At 41.3% G+C, this 19,545-nt stretch overlaps 1 protein-coding gene across 4 annotated transcripts in view; it reads left to right on the forward strand.

Annotated features, from left to right (window-relative positions):
• Positions 1-8,643, forward strand: part of EHF (ETS homologous factor) — a 40,349-nt gene extending 31,706 nt beyond the window's left edge. For 3 of the 4 annotated variants that reach the window (XM_029208942.1, XM_029208938.1, XM_029208939.1), the window contains exons 7-9: positions 5,082-5,144; positions 6,701-6,896; positions 7,000-8,643. In XM_029208942.1, coding sequence (XP_029064775.1) covers positions 5,082-5,144; positions 6,701-6,896; positions 7,000-7,099 — 359 coding nt within the window. In that variant the 3' untranslated portion in view covers positions 7,100-8,643. The remainder of the gene's footprint in view (positions 1-5,081; positions 5,145-6,700; positions 6,897-6,999) is intronic. The other variant, XM_029208940.1, reaches the window with a different exon arrangement.
• Positions 8,644-19,545: the final 10,902 nt, after the last annotated feature.

The raw sequence follows: 19,545 nt of genomic DNA on the forward strand, positions 1-19,545 counted from the left end.
ATGGGGGAGAAGGCTCTATTTAATTTTCAACAAGCTGTCTTTGGCTTTAGAGAATGAATGTCCAACAGTGGAATTCAGAGGTCAGTGAACCTGGGATGATGGTCTCTGGGTGGAGGGGCAGTAGCTGAAAACTTCTGGAACCCTGGGAATCACAGGTCAGTTTTAAAGTCTGACCTTGTTGGCTCATCAGGACTCTCTAATTAGTCAGACCACCTGCACATTATGAATTATGTTCATATGAGTTGTGTTTGGTTAGGATTGGATACATCTGGGGTCTACCCATGACTCTCAATCAAGGTTACACTGAGCGGGAGGGTTGGTCTGCTGGGAGTCTGGGAGAGGAGCTTTCAGATTGTATTTCAGATTATTTCTCCTTGTCCACTTACAAATAGGTCCACTGGTAGGAATGAGTGCATGGGGGAGGTGAAGAGAGGGTTTCGTGTAGTCCCTTGATCTCGGTGCGAATTTGTGAATCTGTTTGGCTCTGTGAAATGGAGCTTAGACCCGTCACAAGTGAATCTGTCTTTTCCTGGAATTGAATTTGGGGCAACTTCAGAACTGGGATTTAAAACAGTGTCTGTGAAAGGAAGAATCAAACAACAACCCTTCCTCCTTCCTTTTTTTTTCATTTTGTTGAGTGTGCTTTTGAGAACTGAAAAAATGAAAGCTTTTGGTTTGAGGTTTTGTTCGGGTCAAGCCCTTTGAATGAGACAGGGCTGGGAGCCAGGGTAAATGCTTCTGGAATTGAGGTTAAGAATGGAGGCCAGTTCATTTCTCGACCTCCCCCTCCACACAGAGGCCCATCGCCTTATGTGTCACTCTAAGTATTTGCTGAAATTAGGGAACTAGATCAAACACTGGAAAGCTTCTGCAGTGGATTTGCCATGCTGGGGGAACTGAGCCAGTCAGGGTAAAATTTCTGTGGCAATCGTTGCCACCCAGTCAAGACCAAGGTTTTCAGAGCTGCAGAAAGCACCACGGTCGCCCTCTGACTTCCTGACACACCTCCTGAGGTGTCACCTCCCATGTCCTGGGTCTTTGGCTTAGGGCAGGAGATTCCAAGGAAGAATAAAGTTGAACCAACCACTTCCTGAGCCGCAGGGATGGTTAGGTCTCTAGGCACCTGGGAGAGGAAAAGCCGTAATCAACAACTCTGCTGCCCTCCCAGCCAGGCCACACTGCTCTCTCCCGCATCCTGACTTAACCTGCTGGAATCTCCCAATCAACAGGGACCAATGTCGGCTTTCATATTTGTAGTAACAGGGAACTAACTCACTGTCTCCTGAGTTCAACTATTCTACTTTTGAATAGTCCTTCTTCAAATGGGCTTTACAAATCTGCTCTCCTGCACCTCCCTTGATTCTTGATCACCTTACTCCAGATTCCTATCCCGAAATTGTAACACAGGCTGGAAAATGAGATAAGCCATCCAGGACCCCGATCAGAATGATCACTTAAAGAATCATTTCAGTGTCTGGGTTGGTGAATTCTTTGGGGTAACAGCCTTCCAGGTAGGATAGTTAATTACAGCCTTGTAAGGATCAATTCCTTTCAGAATAGTTTCGTCTCTACTGGACGGGACCAGAACCGCCCCCCCCCCCCCCCCCGCCAAAGACCCTTGTCATTTGTCCGAGTCTTTGGAGTTCCAGCTCCCATGAAATGGAGTGCAGTTAAGTATCTTTATGTGTTTTAGTGCAAGTCACAAGCCGCGCTGAGGCGAGGCCACATGTCAACTGACGCCCTCGCTGATAAACACAGGTGGGGAAGCAGGCTCTGTTTTGATGTCTCTGTCATCTGCTCATTTCATAAAATGGCCGCTGCCAGTGTTCCGGATCTGCCCGATAGTCCTCGAGCCAATGACGCTAATTCGGGATTGATGTGTTTGTTTACCGACTCGCTGAGCCTAGAGCGAGGGTGGCATGGTCTATTATAACACTGAAATTTGTATATCCCGTAAAGAAATGGCTCACAGCTGAATAATATGCAAATGCTTCTAATCTTTGCTTCTTGTGAAGCAGCTTAGATGAAGTCATGCTCTGGAACTCATCATAAACTCGTGTCTTGGTGCTGCCCCGTCTGGACTGGACCTTGGCCTGAGGTGCCTGGGAGTGGAGCAGGAGAAGGCCAATCTGGACAGTTCCCCCAGAGCAAGCCATTATTTTATAAGGATGAATCACTTAACCACGCGGCTAACTTCAAAGGTTTTGGTTTTTATTTGGGGGCCAGGGGAAGATACAGGGGGCAAGGCCATCGTATTAAGGTGAGGTTTCAGATCGAAAGATTTTAGTGCTGAGGCAGGTGGGTGATTCCACAGCTTGTCCCGCATGCCCTGGGGACTGGAAGAAGAGGCTGGAAGAAATTCAAGTTTCTTTTGCCCTTGGCTGCATATTCTTGCCTACGACGATGCACACATTTTTATTGGGGGGATTTTTTTCGCGGGAGGTCTTTCTTAAGCTGGATGGAAATCTAGCTTGGGTAAATGGCTGACATCTCAAAGAGAACATTTCCTCGTGGTGTAGCTGCTCTGGGGGTTCTTAATCTGGAGTCCATGGACTCCTAAGTGACCCACACGCTCCTGAAATTGTTGCAGAATTTCACGAGTGTACACATATGTGCCTTTTTCTGGGGAGAGGGGCCAAGGTTTCCATTTTATTCATAAAGGTACCTTAACTCCCCGAAGTAACTGATTCTTGCATTACATGAGTTTGCAACCCGTGAACAATGATTGAGGCCAAAAAGCTGAGAGACACCTACACTTGGGTTTTTCTGAGTTCAATGCTGGCTCTGAAATAATGGCCCTGCATCCCTCCTGGATGCCATTTGAAAATGAGCTTTGCTTGTGGCCTGCTGGGTAAATGCCACTCTTTGTCTGCAGAACAACGTGGCCCTGTCAGAATGATGTATCACTTGGAAACCGCTGTGGGTGCCAACCTGTCGCAATATTGTCACATCCTGATGGGATGTCGCAACCTCACCCTGAAACCTACAGGGAGGGAGAGTGGAGTCTCCTTGCATTTCCTGCGAATTTGTTCCTTCAGGTTTCAGAGAAATCCAAGTCGGGTGCAAACCCTCCTGCTGACAGTGTTGAGGGGGAGGGGCGGCGGGGTGGGGGAGGATGGTGGCACATTTAACCAGAAAAAGAGGTTTCTCTTGTAACCAGATCTTATTAAAACTCTCTCATCTACCCCACCACGACTTTCAAACTGCTGGGAGCTCTGAGTTGTGACAATCTGGGGGATCAGATAGGTGAATGCATCCATGCACGCGGGGAAATGGAGAATCATCAAATTGGAAAGACTTTTCCCCACTAACTAGTGGGTTGCAGAACTGAACCTGATTCTTGGCAGGGAAGACGTTTATGAAATCTCTTATGTGGCGCCATCTTTGGAAATGGCATAGAATGGTGGTTATGAGCGAAACCTCTGGATCCTGCTATCGCCTTCTTCATAGGGTGATTGTGTGAATCAAAACAGGTGATTCATGCAAAGTGCTGACCACAGTGCCTGGTACATAGTAAGTGGTCAAGAAACAGGAGCTAGTCTTCTTAACCATTTTCCTTAGGAGCTAATGGTATTCAAACCTTATTGAATAATGGATCACTACTGACAATCTTGAAAGCTGTGGACCCTCTTCCTTTGCCTGCGGTTTCAGGCAGTCTGAAATGCCCTTGAAGTCCACACATGGGTCAGCAAACCTTAAGTTAGGGAGCCCTGATGTAATGTACACAGAAGGGATGCAATACACTGGTCCAATTTCTTTTCAGGATTGGCTACCATTTAGGGGCTGCCCCGGATTCAAGTTGGCAGATTTTTGATTGTGAGAATTTTTTTTGGTAAGATCTGCTTTAGTCGTCCTGACATTTGAAGTGCCCACTGACACAACCACACACCCACACACCCACACCCCCCCCCACACACACTGCTAGATCATTTAGTTTTCTCTTTAACAAGTTTTATTTCACAGATTTGCCTCTGTCATCTCCTCTTTGTTGATAATCTCAAGGGTTACCATAATGAGTCATTTGTTAAACTAATCTGTGTTTCCATAGTCCACTGTGGCCCTCTGTACTGAGCTCAGGCCAGTCAATGGCCCCTTTGTCAGGCTGATTAAAAGGTAACTTTGCATGCCAAAAAAGGCACTCCTCTGGCTTACAAGTCATCTTTCTTTGTTATAAATGTTTACATTTTTGTGTTATAATATATATATAAAAGCCTAAAACTTTTCAATGACCTAACTCCTTCAGTGGGGCCTTCCCTGGTGGTGCAGTGGTTAAGAATCCACCTGCCAATGCAGGGGACACGGGTTCGATCCCTGGTCCGGGAAGATTCCACGTGCCGTGGAGCAACTAAGCCCGGCACCACAACTACTGAGCCTGCACTCTAGAGGCCGTGAGCCACAACTACTAAGCCCGCGTGCCACAGCTGCTGAAGCCCACACATCTGGAGTCCGTGCTCTGCAACAAGAAGCCACTGTAATGAGAAGCCCATGCACTGCAACGAAGAGTAGCCCCTGCTCGCCTCAACTAGAAAAAGCCTGCGGGCAGCAAAGAAGACCAACGCAGCCAAAAATAAATAAATAAAAAATAAATCCTTCAATGGTTTCCCACCTCTCACAGAATAAGAGCTAAAATCCTCAAAAAGTCCTACAAGGCCTTAGTGATCTGAACCTCACCTGCTCCCCTCTGCCCCTTGTTCACAGCCACACTGACTTCCTTCTATTCTATGCACACTGACCTCAGGGCCTTTGCTATTCCCAGGCATGGAAAGCTCTTCCACAAGCTCTCTGTATGACTGTCCCCTCACACCTTTCTGGTCCCCTTATCAGAGACGTCTTCTGTGACCACCTTATATTTAATGGCAAAATTATTCCCATCTCCACACTTCTACCCCTATTTCTTACCCTGAAATTTTTTCTCCAGAGCACTTATTACCTCTGTTTTGTTTTGGACACGACCACCTACCTGAACAGTGCTAGGCATGTAGTAGGTGCTCAATAAATACTGGTGAAATGAGTGGATGAATGAATGAAGATGATAATTGTAGGAAATAGGGAAATGAAGCAGTTCTCATTTTTCTCTTTAGCAGAGTCGCCTGATATGAAAAAGCAGCAAGACCAACCAACAAAGTCCCACACCAAAAAGCACAGTAAGTTGGCTGGCTTTCAGATGCCTCCTGGCCCTTCCCCTTGAGTGGAGAATAACTGGAGGCCACCAGTTTTTAGACAAATACTGCCTCTGCCTTCTGCCTGCATTTCTTCACCTCAGACTGGGTAGGGTGTGAAAAGAGAGGCATCACTTGCTGGCTAAGTAACCCCTTCTGCAGTCGTTTCTCAAAGTGGAGCCCCAGTGGATATTTCCTCCTCATTCTGTTCTCTTTGTGCTAAAACTGAGACATCAGTGAACAAGCACTTCTTGCAGGCATGGGGTGAGCAATTTCCCTTTCTCCAGAAAAAAGGGTGGGAAGAGGAGAGAGATGGGAAGAAACAGCTGAGGGTGTATTCTTTTTTTCTTTGGCTGAATGTTGACTTCTTACTTTTGTGGAGTTATTGTTCCAAGAAATGCTGTTTATTCTTAAGATTCAACAGTGCCTTTGGGGAGTTGTATTTCCCCCGATAATAAAACCTTATGAAAGTGTATGAAATATCAGAGACGTGGAGGTGGTGGGGGGGAGGACACAGAAGGAAATCAAGGTGGTGTAACCTGGAAATTGTAAGGAGTTGGACTCCTATCTTCTATCTGCTACTCCAGGTCATCCCACAGAACTGAATGAACACAGCCCTTCAAATTGGGTGTGGGAGGGAGTTGTGTGTCACAAATCCAGTGAGGGTAGAATTGAATTTGGTTGCTAATTTCATTACAGTTGCTGTTTCATTTTCAAATGGGCCCCCTCCACCCCTGTGAGACCCCGCACCAATATATTCTAGGAGTTAGAATTCTAAGACCCTACCGGTGCGCATTTGGCTGACACACAGTTGCTGGGTGGCAGCCTGATTGAGGTTCTAAACAAAAGAGGTTCTGAATAAAAGTGGTTGAGCGTTGCTCTCCTGGGAAGTAACAAGTTGAAATGAATGCCCAGCAATCTGTGAACCATATTTAGAGATACACCTCCTAGCCTAGGAGATCTAAAACCTATTTTTAAAACATTTCTTTTTATTGAAGTACAGTTGATTTACAATGTTGTGTTCATTTCTGCTGTACGGCAAAGTGATTCAGTTATACATATATATACGTTCTTTTTTTAAAATATTTTTTATTATTGTTTATCACAGGATATTGAATATAGTTCCCTGTGCTATACAGTAGAACCTTGTTGTTTATCCATTCCATATAATAGCTTACATCTACTAACCCCGACCTCCCACTCCGCCCCCTCTCCCAACCCGTGCCTCCTTGGCAAACACAAATCTTTTCTCTATGTAAGACCTATTCTTTTGTCTTGGCTTTGCCACTCGTTAGCTGTGTGACCTCGGTCAAGTCAGTTGAATTCTCCATGCTTCAGCTTTCTGATTTGTAAAATTAAAAAACTGTGCTAGCTCATTCTTAAATACCCAGTGGGGATTCTGTGATTTGGCGTCACAGGTGGGTAGCATGGAATCAAGTATCTCTGACTTGTAAGATATTTCAACTCTAGGCTTCCTCTAGCCCTTCTTTGCAGTGACTTCAGCCATGAATAAACAAACTCCTTTTTCTCCTTCACCTCAGATCCGCGAGGGACTCACTTATGGGAATTCATCCGCGACATCCTCCTGAACCCAGACAAGAATCCAGGGTTAATCAAGTGGGAAGACCGGTCTGAGGGCATCTTCAGGTTCTTGAAATCAGAGGCTGTGGCCCAGCTATGGGGGAAAAAGAAAAACAACAGCAGCATGACCTACGAAAAACTCAGCCGAGCCATGAGGTGAGGGGTTTCACGTCTCCAAACGTGATAAGGCCGTGTGACCAGTCATTCCCCCGGCTGTCTTAATCAGACCAGCCACCTTATGCAATGCCTCTTGTTACAGATATTACTACAAAAGAGAAATTCTGGAACGTGTGGATGGACGAAGACTGGTATATAAATTTGGGAAGAATGCACGCGGATGGAGGGAAAATGAAAACTGAAGCAGCTGATACATTGAACACAAACCTAAACACATCCCAGATGATCACCAACCAAGAAGTCCCTGGACATAAATATTTCAAAGACTACTTTTCTCTGATATTTATGTACCATGACGGGGAAAAAAATACATCTACTTCTAACAGGAAGAAGGAACATGACAGTTGATAGAATTATTTTGTTACTTTGAAGTATGTCCTATATGGGGAACAAACGTACACAGTTTTCTGTGAAATATGACACTGTATGTGGCTACGATTTGTTTTTGCCTCTATTGTGAAGTTCTTTTCCACTGCAAGAACAGAGTCTGTAGCCATGTGCTTCTTGCTAAGGAGAAAGAAAAAAAAAAATCAGATGGCATTAAAAGTTTTTATGTGCAAAATGATTTAGGAAAAGATGAGGTGTCCTCCGCACATAGCATCCTCGTGGCCTCTTCAGGAGAGGTGGGCGTGGCCTCTAGGATGAACTCCAGGGCCTCCGATTGGTGGGATGAACCAGAAGGATGCTGAGAAGTCTACCCTGACCTTCGGGAGTCAGTGAGTGGAGAATGAGGACTTCCACCATCCAGAGTGGACTGTAATCATTGCATAATCACGTGCCTTTTATGCTTAAATCAGAAAAGAATAATGGTGGAGGGGGCTTTATTCTCATTCAGGAATGATTTACCTGGTGCCAAGTCTATCTTCCCTCCTCCCCCTTGGATGATTGGTGAAAAACTTCAATTGCCACCTCTGCTCACTTTCAGTTACTTAAAGAGAAGGTCCGGCTTTGGTTATTTTTATCCCAGTTGCTTAAAAATAAGTGGGAAAAGGGAGGTAGTTATGAGTTTGCTCTTGTACTCCCATTGTCCTGTGGTTTCCCAATTGGCACAATTGATATTTTTGTCTGAATTATTCTTTGTTGTGTATTATTTGGCTGTCCTGTGTGTTTTGGGATGTTTAGCAGTATCTATGATCTCTACCCACTAGGTGCCAATAGCACTCTGGTCCTCGAAGTTATGACAACCCAAAATGTCTCTAGACATTACCAAATGTCCCCGGGGCCCGGGGGGGGGAGAACCACTGATTTAGCTAGTCAAGATGAAGATGGTGATTTATTCTCAGAACAACAACAACAAAAAATCCCTAGAGTGAAGCAAAAGCAAGACTTTAAAGTCAACCTACTTTTCATTTTTAAAATGTTTGGACAATGGGTTGAAAGAGCTAGAGGGATTTCTTTTCAGAACCTGAGATGAGAGCTAGACTCAGATAAATTAAACAAGGGCTAACAATAGAACACACTGCACTAGAATTACAAAACAGAGTAAATATTATATTACAGAAGGAAACACTGAGAGGAGAGAAAAAGAGTGTGTGTGTGAGAGAGAGGAAGTTAGTTCCAGGGGAGAATCTTTGCAGATGTTCGTTCTTATAATCTTTCCTCTTTTGGATAATCTCTTTCCTGTCTCATCTTAACTCATTCCAAAGTGAATGATGTCTTGCCTAGATTTGCATCTAGAAGAATGTTAAAAAAAAAAAAAAAAAAAGGACAAAGAAAAGAAAGGAAGGATGGAAGAGAAAAACAGAAAACTCAGTTCAGGATCTATGGTCAGGAAGGAGTTAGAGACTTCTCCAATGATGGCATTGTTCTGGGTCCCTGGAGACTTATCGCCAGACCCTGAAATCTGGGAGGAACGTGAGCCTGTAGACACTTTGAAAATGAGTTTGAACATCCAGATCCCTTTTGCAACTTTTCTTTTCTGCTCCCCATGTCCTTGGCTTTCTCCTCCCTCCTGCCTCTCTATCTTGAGCATAATATGGGAATGAAGACATGTACCAATAAGAGGGGGCTCGTCTCATCCACTGATGGAACACCTCCTGCAGTGCCTTCCTCAACTCAGGCAAGCGAGTCATAGTCAAAGGTTGCAGAGTGTCTGTAATGGATTCAGAATGTCGGAAGTATGAAGAATTAAGAATTTGTCCTAATTATAATGAGAGCCATTATGGCCAGTGACCTTGGAGCACAGCTTAGTGAGATGAATGACCTTCTGAAGGTACAACCGAGTTGTTTTTCTCTCTGCCTGACTTGGTGCTACTCAGTGTTTGTCAAGTCACAATTACTGAGGGAACTGAGAGAAATGAAGATGAGCAGCACAGATCTGAGACATTCCTGCATGAAAGACACACCTTGCTCTCCAAGGAAGGCTAAAGAGCTATGAGGCTTTCCCAGCAGTTGACTAAACTTCCCACAGAATGAATTAAACCTCCAGGTATTTGAATTAGTGTAAACACATGAATGTTTGTGTGACTGTGTGTGCCTGAATTGTGTGAAGTTATTAGGGGTGTCTGCTAATTCGCTCTCTGCTGTTTCTTCTCTGGCTTGGCCTGTTCATCATCTAGGCAGCCTGGATCCTTCTCCGACCTTGCTCTTCCACAAACCTGTAAGTTTCTCACATTCCTCCAAATTGGTCTTGCTCTTTCCTCACCCTCTCCATTGAAGAGCAGTCCCTGCTAGGTAGTGAGTCTGGGGTGTACTGACTGGAACACTCTGCACATAATTAGCAGATTGTGTTATTTGTTGAAAGTGATGATTTCTTGGCATCCGGTTCCTGCATAAATAGGTGGGCGTATTAAGTTCTCAGCATATCTCTCTCTATTGTCTTGGCTTGAGTTTGATGCATTTTCTGTGTGCTGTTCATGACTTGGAGAACTCAAGGTAATCGAGCCATGCCAATTTGGGGTGTGAATAGAATCCTTCCCCCCCCGGTGTTGCAAGGGAAAGCAAAATCCCAGAGACAAGCCAGCACCAGATGAAGCCCCCTTCTTTTAGCAACTCACAGCTTCTCACTTGAGAAGCTCGTCTGAGCTGATGCTCCTACGGTCACTGCGCACCGTCTCCTTAAACTCTCCTTAAACTAAAGGCTCGGGCTCTTATTTGTTTTTTTCCTGGGAACGTGAGGCAGGAAAGGTATTGCTAAGACTTCACCAGACTCAGATCATCTGAGGCTTCTAGATATTTGACTTGATGAAACGAGCAAAGCCCTGACTCCCAGGGACATACTTACAGCTTCTTGAACTTGCTTTCTGAGCAGGGCAGACCCGGGCAATGAGTTTTCCTTTGAGTGTGCTTGTCCTTCTTCAAACTCTTACCTTGCTAGACTGTAAGCTCTTTGAGGGCAGGGATGATATCTTAGCAATACTGTTTTCCCAGTATCTAACATGGGACAGGTCCTCAATAACCATATGTTGAGTGAATGAATGAATGTCTTCTGGAAGACTCCTCGGATTGGGAAGCCATATCCATAATCGTGATGTAAATTGTTTTCTTCACTGGATGAAGAGCACAACGGCCAAAACTTCAAGGACATATTATCTATCAGGTGAACATTTTACTGTGAGACTCTTTACTTTGCCTTCCTACCTGCGCTGAAATAAAATCAAAACAGGTTATTTGGTTCTGCAAGTCAACGTATGTTGTGTGAGAATTCTGTCACCTTATTAGGAACTGTGAGACTTATCTGGTGTAAGACGCCAGTCACGAACCTTGAACCTGTTTAAACCAATGAAGATTATGAATGTGTTTATATGATGTAAATTGCTATTTAAGTGTAAAGCAGTTCTAAGTTTTAGTATTTTGGGGTTGGTTTGTATTTTTTGTTGTTGTTTTGAAAAATATTGAGGGATCTTTTGATAAGGTTAGTCATGCATGTTAGATTTAATTTTACAAGTGTGTTGTTTTTCAAATGTATAAAGTGTAGGAAAAGTTAAAATAGTAAGAGGGAAAGGCAATTATATTATTCTTCTATAGTTAAAAAAAGTTTATCGAGTGCCTACTGTGTGCACAGCATGGAACCATATTTGTAAGGAGCTTATCTAACTATGTGGGGTGTAATAGGTACTCCATAGGAGCCCATTGGATGGATACTTCCTGTGTGAAAGAAAGAACACAGCAATCACAATTATCAGAGCTGAATTAACCTCAGCATTGCTTCTCAGTATTCCATTTCTGGAATAAGAGATACAGAGAACATTTAATAAAAACGTGTTGAGACTGGGCCTCATGAACCACTAAAATGTATAAGCCTTCACAAGTTTAGCTTAATTGGGATTAATCTTTCTGTAACTATATGCCTAATTCTTGCTTTTCTTCCCATCTGGCTTCTGGGTTGACAATTTGTGGGAAGTAACCCTACTGCTGCTATTTTTTTAAAAATCAGAAATCTTGCCCTTGAAACTGTGTTAAATTCAAACTGAATATTTCTGTTTTATGAAAGAATTATATTTTTCAAAATATGTTTTTTTGGTTTGATGGGTCCCAGAAAACACTAATAAAAACCACAGAAACCAACCTGTAACTGTGTGCTTCATGCTTCAACAAGTCATTCAAAACCAGGCTTAGAGGGAATGCACTTAGCAACACACTTAGCAACACAACATACGCAGTTTCTGCATATGGTTACTCAATATGCATTTACTGAGCATCTACTACTATGTGTCAGGCACTGTCCTAGGCACTGAGCTATGGCAGAGAATGAAAGAGACAAAAAAAAATTCTGCTCTTTTGAAGTTTATGTTCTATTGGATGGAAACAGACAAGAAACAAAATATTAAGAAACAAACATAGCATATCAGATGTGTAGTCAAGAAATGTAGAGCAAGGAAGAGGAGTAAAGTGTGCTGGAGTATGTAGGGTTGATTGCAAGTTTAGGCAGGGTTAAGAAGGGTGGAAGGAAAGGAGCCATGCAGATGGCTGGGGGAATGGTACCCTACTGGAGGGACCAGCAGGTACAAAGTTCCTGAGGTTCCTGACACGTGTTCCTGACATGTCCAAGGAAGAGCAGGGCAGTCTGTTTGCCAGAGTAGACTCAGTAGTAGCAGGAAATAATGTTAGAGAGGCCCTGGCAGGCCAGGTCACACAGAACTTGCAGGTCATTTTGAAGGCTCTGGTTTCTCTTCTGAGTGAGATGGACAGTATCTGATGCTGAGTGTACATTCTTAGCGAAGGATGAACAAAGAAAGGCAGAAAAGATCACTCTTACATCCAGGTTTCCAGTACAACAGGTAAAAAAATTTCCAGGCAAGAAATGAACTCTACCAGTTCACAACATATTTCTCCTGGGGCCCAGAAAGTCTCAGTCCTTCAGTCACTTAAGAAGTCATAATGAGGGACTTCCCTGGTAGCGCGGTGGTTAAGAATCCCCCTGCCAGTGCAGGGGACACGGGTTCGAGCCCTGGTCTGGGAAGATCCCACATGTCACGGAGCAACGAAGCCCGTGTGCCACAACTACTGAGCCCATGTGCCACAACTACTGAGCCCATGTGCCACAACTACTGAAGCCTGCATGCTAGAGACTGTGCTCCAGAACAAGAGAAGCCACTACAATGAGAAGCCCGCGCACTGCAACGAAGAGTAGCCCCCACTCGCCGCAACTAGAGAAAGCCCGCGAGCAGCAACAAAGACCCAATACAGTCAATAAATAAATAAATAAATAAATAGAAGTCATAATGAAAATAATAATAGCTAACCATTTGGGGAAGATCCACTTGATCCCAGGAACTGTGATATGTTCTTTGCATACACTATTACATTTAATCCTCATGCAAGCCTGCTATTTATAGCTATTATCTCCAATTTTCAAACGAAGGAAATGAAGGTCAGAAAGATTAAATGACTTTCTCAAGGTCACACAGCTAGTAGTAAGTGGTAGAACTGGCATTGCTCACCCAGCTCTCTTTTTCCCAAAGTCCATACTTTTTTTCTTTTGGCCTCACCACGCGGCTTGCGGGATCTTAGTTCCCTGATCAGGGATTGAGCCAGGGCCACGGCCCTGCAGTGAAAGCACTGAGTCCTTACCACTGGTCTTCCAGGGAATTCCCCCAAAGTCCATACTCTTAGCCCTAATATTTCTCTAGTGTGTCAAAACACTAATGTTTTACACATGTACACATGCATAAACACACACACACACAGAGTTTCATGGTTAAATACATTGGAGAAAGTGAGTCAAACAATGTATCACAGAGTTATTTACTGTAGGATTTCCCAGAGCCTTTGTGCTATGATGTGTATTGTGAATCTATAAGAGAGGGAGAAAAGTGCTCCCAATTTTCCAAGCCTATTTGACAATGTACCTTTTTCATCAAAGAAGACTTCATGAAATCAGCACCCTTTAGAGCACACTTAGGGAAATGATAATCTTCAGAGATTACCTCTCTGATTTACAAGAAGCAGTATTTTCATGTCTGGGCTAAATTATCATGCTGATAATATTCAAACACATCAAACTTGGCCTACTTTGTATATATTCCTTTTTTTTTTTAATTGAGAAGAAATTCCCTCATTGCCCTGTGAATTATTTATTTGCATTGATGCATTTCTCAGTAATCACAAAGAACTTGCAGAGCGTCTTCTCTTTGGGAACTATGAACTCTCCTGAATTTTAACTTTAGAACTATCTGTCCAAAAATATGGGTGCTAGCCACATGTGGCTATTTAAGGTAGTGAAAATTATGTAAATGAAATTGTTTTAAAAAATTTTTTCGAACTCTATTCTGTTTTAACGTAAAGCATCATAAGTCAATAACATTAGGAATTATATTCATGTGCCTACAGAATAGGGGGACTTGTCAAATCTGCTCTTTAATATCTAAATAATAGCTTAAATCAGCTCTCTCTGATGAAAGTAAAATGAGTCACACATGTAATTTGAAATTTTCCAATTTTCCCTTTAACCAGTAAAAAGAAACAGGTGAAATTACTTATAATAATATGTTTTAAAATCTAATATATAAAAATATTGTCATTTTAAAATTAGTTAATATATTAATAATGAGATATTTTATGAAATATGAAAAAAGTTTCATATTAAGTTTGTAAAATCTGGTGTGCATTTTACACTTACTGAACACACGTTAAATATTGATTGGAAAGACTTGATCTGTATTTAGATTTCATAAATTTTATAATCAAATTATTTGACTCATATACCTGATGTTTTCCAAACATACTTATTTTCCAAACATTTAAATGTGTCATATTTTTAAATTAATGTTTAAATAAAATTAAAATATAAATTCTTCTGTTGTCCTAGCCGAAATTGTGGCTTCTTCATTGCACTACCCAGATTCCAAATGCTGCGTAGCCACATATGACGAATGGTTCCTGTATTGGACATGCAGATATAGAACATTTCCATAATCAAAGAAAGTTCTATTGGACAGCCTTTCTCTAGAATTTGACCTGGGAGGATGGGGTAAGCGTGAAAAGATAGTGAGCAAAACCAACCAACAGTTAAATAAGATACAGTAAAGCCTTAGAAACCAGAGGTGACCCTGAATTCTAGAGAACAAAAAAAAAATAAAGATCCAAAGCAAACATCTCTGTGTTTGCTGAAATGGTGACAGTATCTACAAGTGCAAACAAGTTCCATGCTGTCAGTGGAGACTTGGAGTGGGAGGATTTGAGTATTCTTATCTCCAAACCCCACAAATACCTCATAGTCATTAATGTGAATGTTCCAAGGATGTGGCTTTCCGCTTGAGAATATTGGTATTGAGGGGAAATCACTGAAATGGGAAGGGAAATGAAAGGTACCCAAATAGAAATGGCTGGCACTGCCCACTGTCGACCATAAATGCCACCAATACCGTTCTCTTCCTTCTTTTCAAGACCAGCTCTTTGAGTGAGTAGTTTACCCATAGACTCTCTATTTCCTTATACTTCAATTCTCTTCTGTTAACTGTCATGATCTGGCCTCTGTTCATATCAAGTCACTGAAAATGCCCCATTGAAAGTCATAGTCAAACTCATCCCTACCACGGGAACTTTGCTTCAGCTGTTCCCTTTGCCTAAAATACACTTTTATTATTTTTTTAACATCTTTATTGGAGTATAATTGCTTTACAATGGTTTGTCAGTTTCTGCTTTATAGAAAAGTGAATCGGCTATATATATATACATATATCCCCACATCCCCTCCCTCTTGCGTCTCCCTCTCACCCTCCCTATCCCACCCCTCTAGGTGGTTGCAAAGCACCGAGCTGATCCCCCTGTGCTATGCGGCTGCTGCCCACTAGCTACCTGTTTTACATTTGGTAGTGTATATATGTCCATGCCACTCTCTCACTTCGCCCCTGCTTACCCTTCCCCCTCCCCATGTCTTCAAGTCCATTCTCTACGTCTGTCTTTATTCCTGTCCTGCCCCTAGGTTCTTCAGAAACATTTCATTTTTTTTTGATTCCATATATATGCATTGGCATACAGTATTTGTTTTTCTCTTTCTGACTTACTTCACTCTGTATGACAGACTCTAGGTCCATCCACCTCACTGCAAATAACTCAATTTAGCTTCTTTTCATGGCTGAGCAATATTCCATTGTATATATGTGCCACATCTTCTTTATCCATTCATCTGTCGATGGACACTTAGGTTGCTTCCATGTCCTGGCTATTGTAAATAAAGCTGCAATGAATATTGTGGTACATGACACTTGTTGAATTATGGTTTTCTCAGGGTATATGCCCAGTAGTGGGATTGCTGGGTCGTATGGTAGTTCTATTTGTAGATTTTTAAGGAACCTCCATACTGTTCTCCATAATGGCTGTATCAATTTACATTCCCACCAACAGTGCAAGAGGGTTCCCTTTTCTCCACACCCTATCCAGCATTTATTGTTTGTAGATTTTTTGGTGATGGCCATTCTGACCGGTGTGAGGTGATACCTCATGGTAGTTTTGATTTGCATTTCTCTAATGATTAGTGATGTTGAGCATCCTTTCATGTGTTTCTTGGCAATCTGTATATCTTCTTGGGAGAAATGTCTATATAGGTCTTCTGCCCACTTTTGGATTGGGTTGTTTGCTTTTTTGATATTGAGCTGCATGAGCTGCTTGTAAATTTTGGAGATTAATCCTTTGTCAGTTGCTTCATTTGCAAACATTTTCTCCCATTCTGACGGTTGTCTTTTCATCTTGTTTATGGTTTCCTTTGCTGTGCAAAAGCTTCATTAGGTCCCATTTGTTTATTTTGTTTTTATTTCCATTTCTCTAGGAGGGGGGCCAAAAAGGATTTTGCTGTGATTTATGTCATAGAGTGTTCTGCCTATGTTTTCCTCTAAGAGTTTTATAATGTTTGGCCTTACATTTGGTCTTTAACCCATTTTGAGTTTATTTTTGTGTATGGTGTTAGGGAGTGTTCTAATTTCATTCTTTTACATGCAGCTGTCTGGTTTTCCCAGCACCATTATTGAAGAGGCCGCCTTTTCTCCATTGTATATTTTTGCGTCCTTTATCAAAAATAAGGTGACCATATGTGCATGGGTTTATCTCTGGGCTTTCTATCCTGTTCCATTGATCTATCTTTCTGTTTTTGTGCCAGTACCATACTGTGTTGATTTCTGTAGCTTTGTAGTATAGTCTGAAGTCTGGGAGCCTGATTCCTCCAGCTCCATTTTTCTTTCTCAAGATTGCTTTGGCTATTTGGGGTCTTTTGTGTTTCCATACATATTGTGAAATTTTTTGTTCTAGCTCTGTGAAAATGCCATTGGTAATTTGATAGGGATTGCATTGAATCTGTAGATTGCTTTGGGTAGTATAATCATTTTCACAATGTTGATTCTTCCAATCCAAGAACATGGTATATCTCTCCATCTGTTTGTATCATTTTTAATTTCTTTCATCAGTGACTTATAGTTTTCTGCATACAGGCCTTTTGTCTCCTTAGGTAAGTTTATTCCTAGGTATTTTATTCTTTATGTTGCAATGGTAAATGGGAGTGTTTCCTTAATTTCTCTTTCAGACTTTTCATCATTAGTGTATAGGAATGCAAGAGATTTCTGTGCATTTATTTTGTATCCTGCTACTTTAGCAGATTCATTGATTAGCTCTAGTAGTTTTCTGATAGCATCTTTAGGATTCTCTGTGTATAGTATCATGTCATCTGCAAACAGTGACAACTTTACTTCCTCTTTTCTGATTTAGATTCCTTTTATCATATGGTTTTTCTCCTTCAATTTGTTAGTATAGTTTATCACATTGATTGATTTGCATATATTGAAGAATCCTTGCATTGCTGGGATAAACCACACTTTATCATGGTGTTTGAACCTTCTAATGTGCTGTTGGATTCTGTTTGCTAGTATTTTGTTGAGGATTTTTGCATCTATGTTCATTAGTTATATTGGCCTGAAGTCTTCTTTCTTTGTGACATCTTTGGTTTTGGTATCAGGGTGATGGTGGCCTCATAGAATGAGTTTGGGAGTGTTCCTCCCTCTGCTATATTTTGGAAGAGTTTGAGAAGGATAGGTGTTAGCTCTTCTCTAAATGTTTGATAGAATTCGCCTGTAAAGCCATCTGGTCCTGGGCTTCTGTTTGTTGGAAGATTTTTAATCACACTCTCAATTTCAGTGCTTGTGATTGGTCTGTTTATATTTTCTGTTTCTTCCTGGTTCAGTCTCGGAAGACTATGCTTTTCTAAGATTTTGTCCATTTCTTCTAGATTGTCCAATTTATTGGCATATAGTTGCTTGCAGTGCTCTCTCATGATCTTTTGTATTTCTGCAGTGTCAGTTGTTACTTCTTTTTTATTTCTAATTCTGTTGATTTGAGTCTTCTCCCTTTTTTTCTTGATGAGTCTGGCTAATGGTTTATCAACTTTCTTTATCTTCTCAAAGAACCAACTTTTACTTCTAGTGATCTTTGCTATTGTTTCCTTCTTTCTTTTTCATTTATTTCTGATCTGATCTTTATGATTCCTTTCCTTCTGCTAACTTTGGGGTTTTTTTTTTTTTTCTCTAATTGCTTTAGGTATAACGTTAGGTTGTTTATTTGAGATGTTTCTTTTTTCTTAAGGTAGGATTGTATTGCTATAAACTTCCCTCTTGGAACTGCTTTCGCTGCCTCCCATAGGTTTGGGGTCATTGTGTTTTCATTGTCATTTGTTTCTAGGTATTTTTTTATTTCCTCTTTGATTTCTTCAGTAATCTCTTGGTTATTTAGTAGTGTATTGTTTAGCCTCCCTGTGTTTGTATTTTTTACAGATTTTTTCCTGTAATTGATATCTAGTCTCATAGCGTTGTGGTCGGAAAAGATACTTGATATGATTTCAATTTTCTTAAATTTACCAAGGCTTGATTTGTGACCCAAGATATGATCTATCCTGGAGAATGTTCTATGAGCAGTTGAGAAGAAAGTGTATTCTGTTGATTTTGGATGGAATGTCCTATAAATATCAATTAAGTCCATCGTGTTTAATGTATCATTTAAAGCTTGTGTTTCCTTATTTATTTTCATTTTGGATGATTTGTCCATTGGTGAAAGTGGGGTATTAAAGGTCCCTACTATGATTTTGTTACTGTCTATTTCCCCTTTTATGGCTTTTAGCACTTGCCTTATGTATTAAGGTGCTCCTATGTTGGGTGCATAAACATTTACTATTGTTATATCTTCTTCCTGAATTGATGCCTTGATCATTATGTAGTGTCCCTCTTTGTCTCTTGTAACAGTCTTTATTTTAAAGTCTATTTTGTCTGATATGAGAATTGCTACTCCAGCTTTCTTTTGATTTCCATTTGCATGGAATATTTTTTCCATCCCCTCACTTTCAGTCTGTATGTGTCCCTAGGGGTGAAGTGGGTCTCTTGTAGACAGCATATATACAGGTCTTCTTTTGTATCCACTCAAGCAGTCTATGTCTTTTGGTTGGAGCCTTTAATCCATTTACATTTAAGGTAGTTATTGATATGTATGTTCCTATTACCATTTTCTTAATTGTTTTGGGTTTGTTATCGTAGGTCTTTTCCTTCTCTTGTGTTTGTTGCCTAGAGAAGTTCCTTTAGCATTTGTTGTGAAGCTGATTTTGTGGTGCTGAATTCTCTTAGCTTTTGCTTGGTTTGTAAAGATTTTAATTTCTCCTTGCTGGGTAGAGTAATCTTGGTTGTAGGTTTTTCCCTTTCACCACTTAAAATATGTCTTGCCACTCCCTTCTGGCCTGCAGAGTTTCTACTGAAAGATCAGCTGTTAAACTTATGGGGATTCCCTTGTATGTTATTTGTTGTTTTTCCCTTGCTGCTTTCAATATTTTTTCTTTGTATTTAATGTTTGATAGTTCAATTAATATGTGTCTTGGCATGTTTCTCCTTAGGTTTATCCTGTATGGGACTGTCTGACCTTCCTGGACTTGACTCTTTCCTTTCCCATATTAGGGAAGTTTTCAAGTATAATCTCTTCAAATATTTTCTCAGTCCCTTTCTTTTTCTCTTCTTCTTCTGGGACCCCTATTGTTCGAATGTTGGTGTGTTCAATGTTGTCCCAGTGGTCTCTGAGACTGTCCTCAATTCTTTTCATTCTTTTTCTTTATTTTGCTCTGTGGTAGTTATTTCCACTATTTTATCTTCCAGGTCACTTATCCGTTCTTCTGCCTCAGTTATTCTGCTACTGACTCCTTCTAGAAAATTTTAAATTTCATTTATTG

The sequence above is a fragment of the Monodon monoceros genome, unplaced genomic scaffold (genome assembly GCF_005190385.1).
Source record: "Monodon monoceros isolate NGI ecotype Baffin Bay Population unplaced genomic scaffold, NGI_Narwhal_1 Super_Scaffold_7, whole genome shotgun sequence".
Taxonomy (NCBI): domain Eukaryota; kingdom Metazoa; phylum Chordata; class Mammalia; order Artiodactyla; family Monodontidae; genus Monodon; species Monodon monoceros.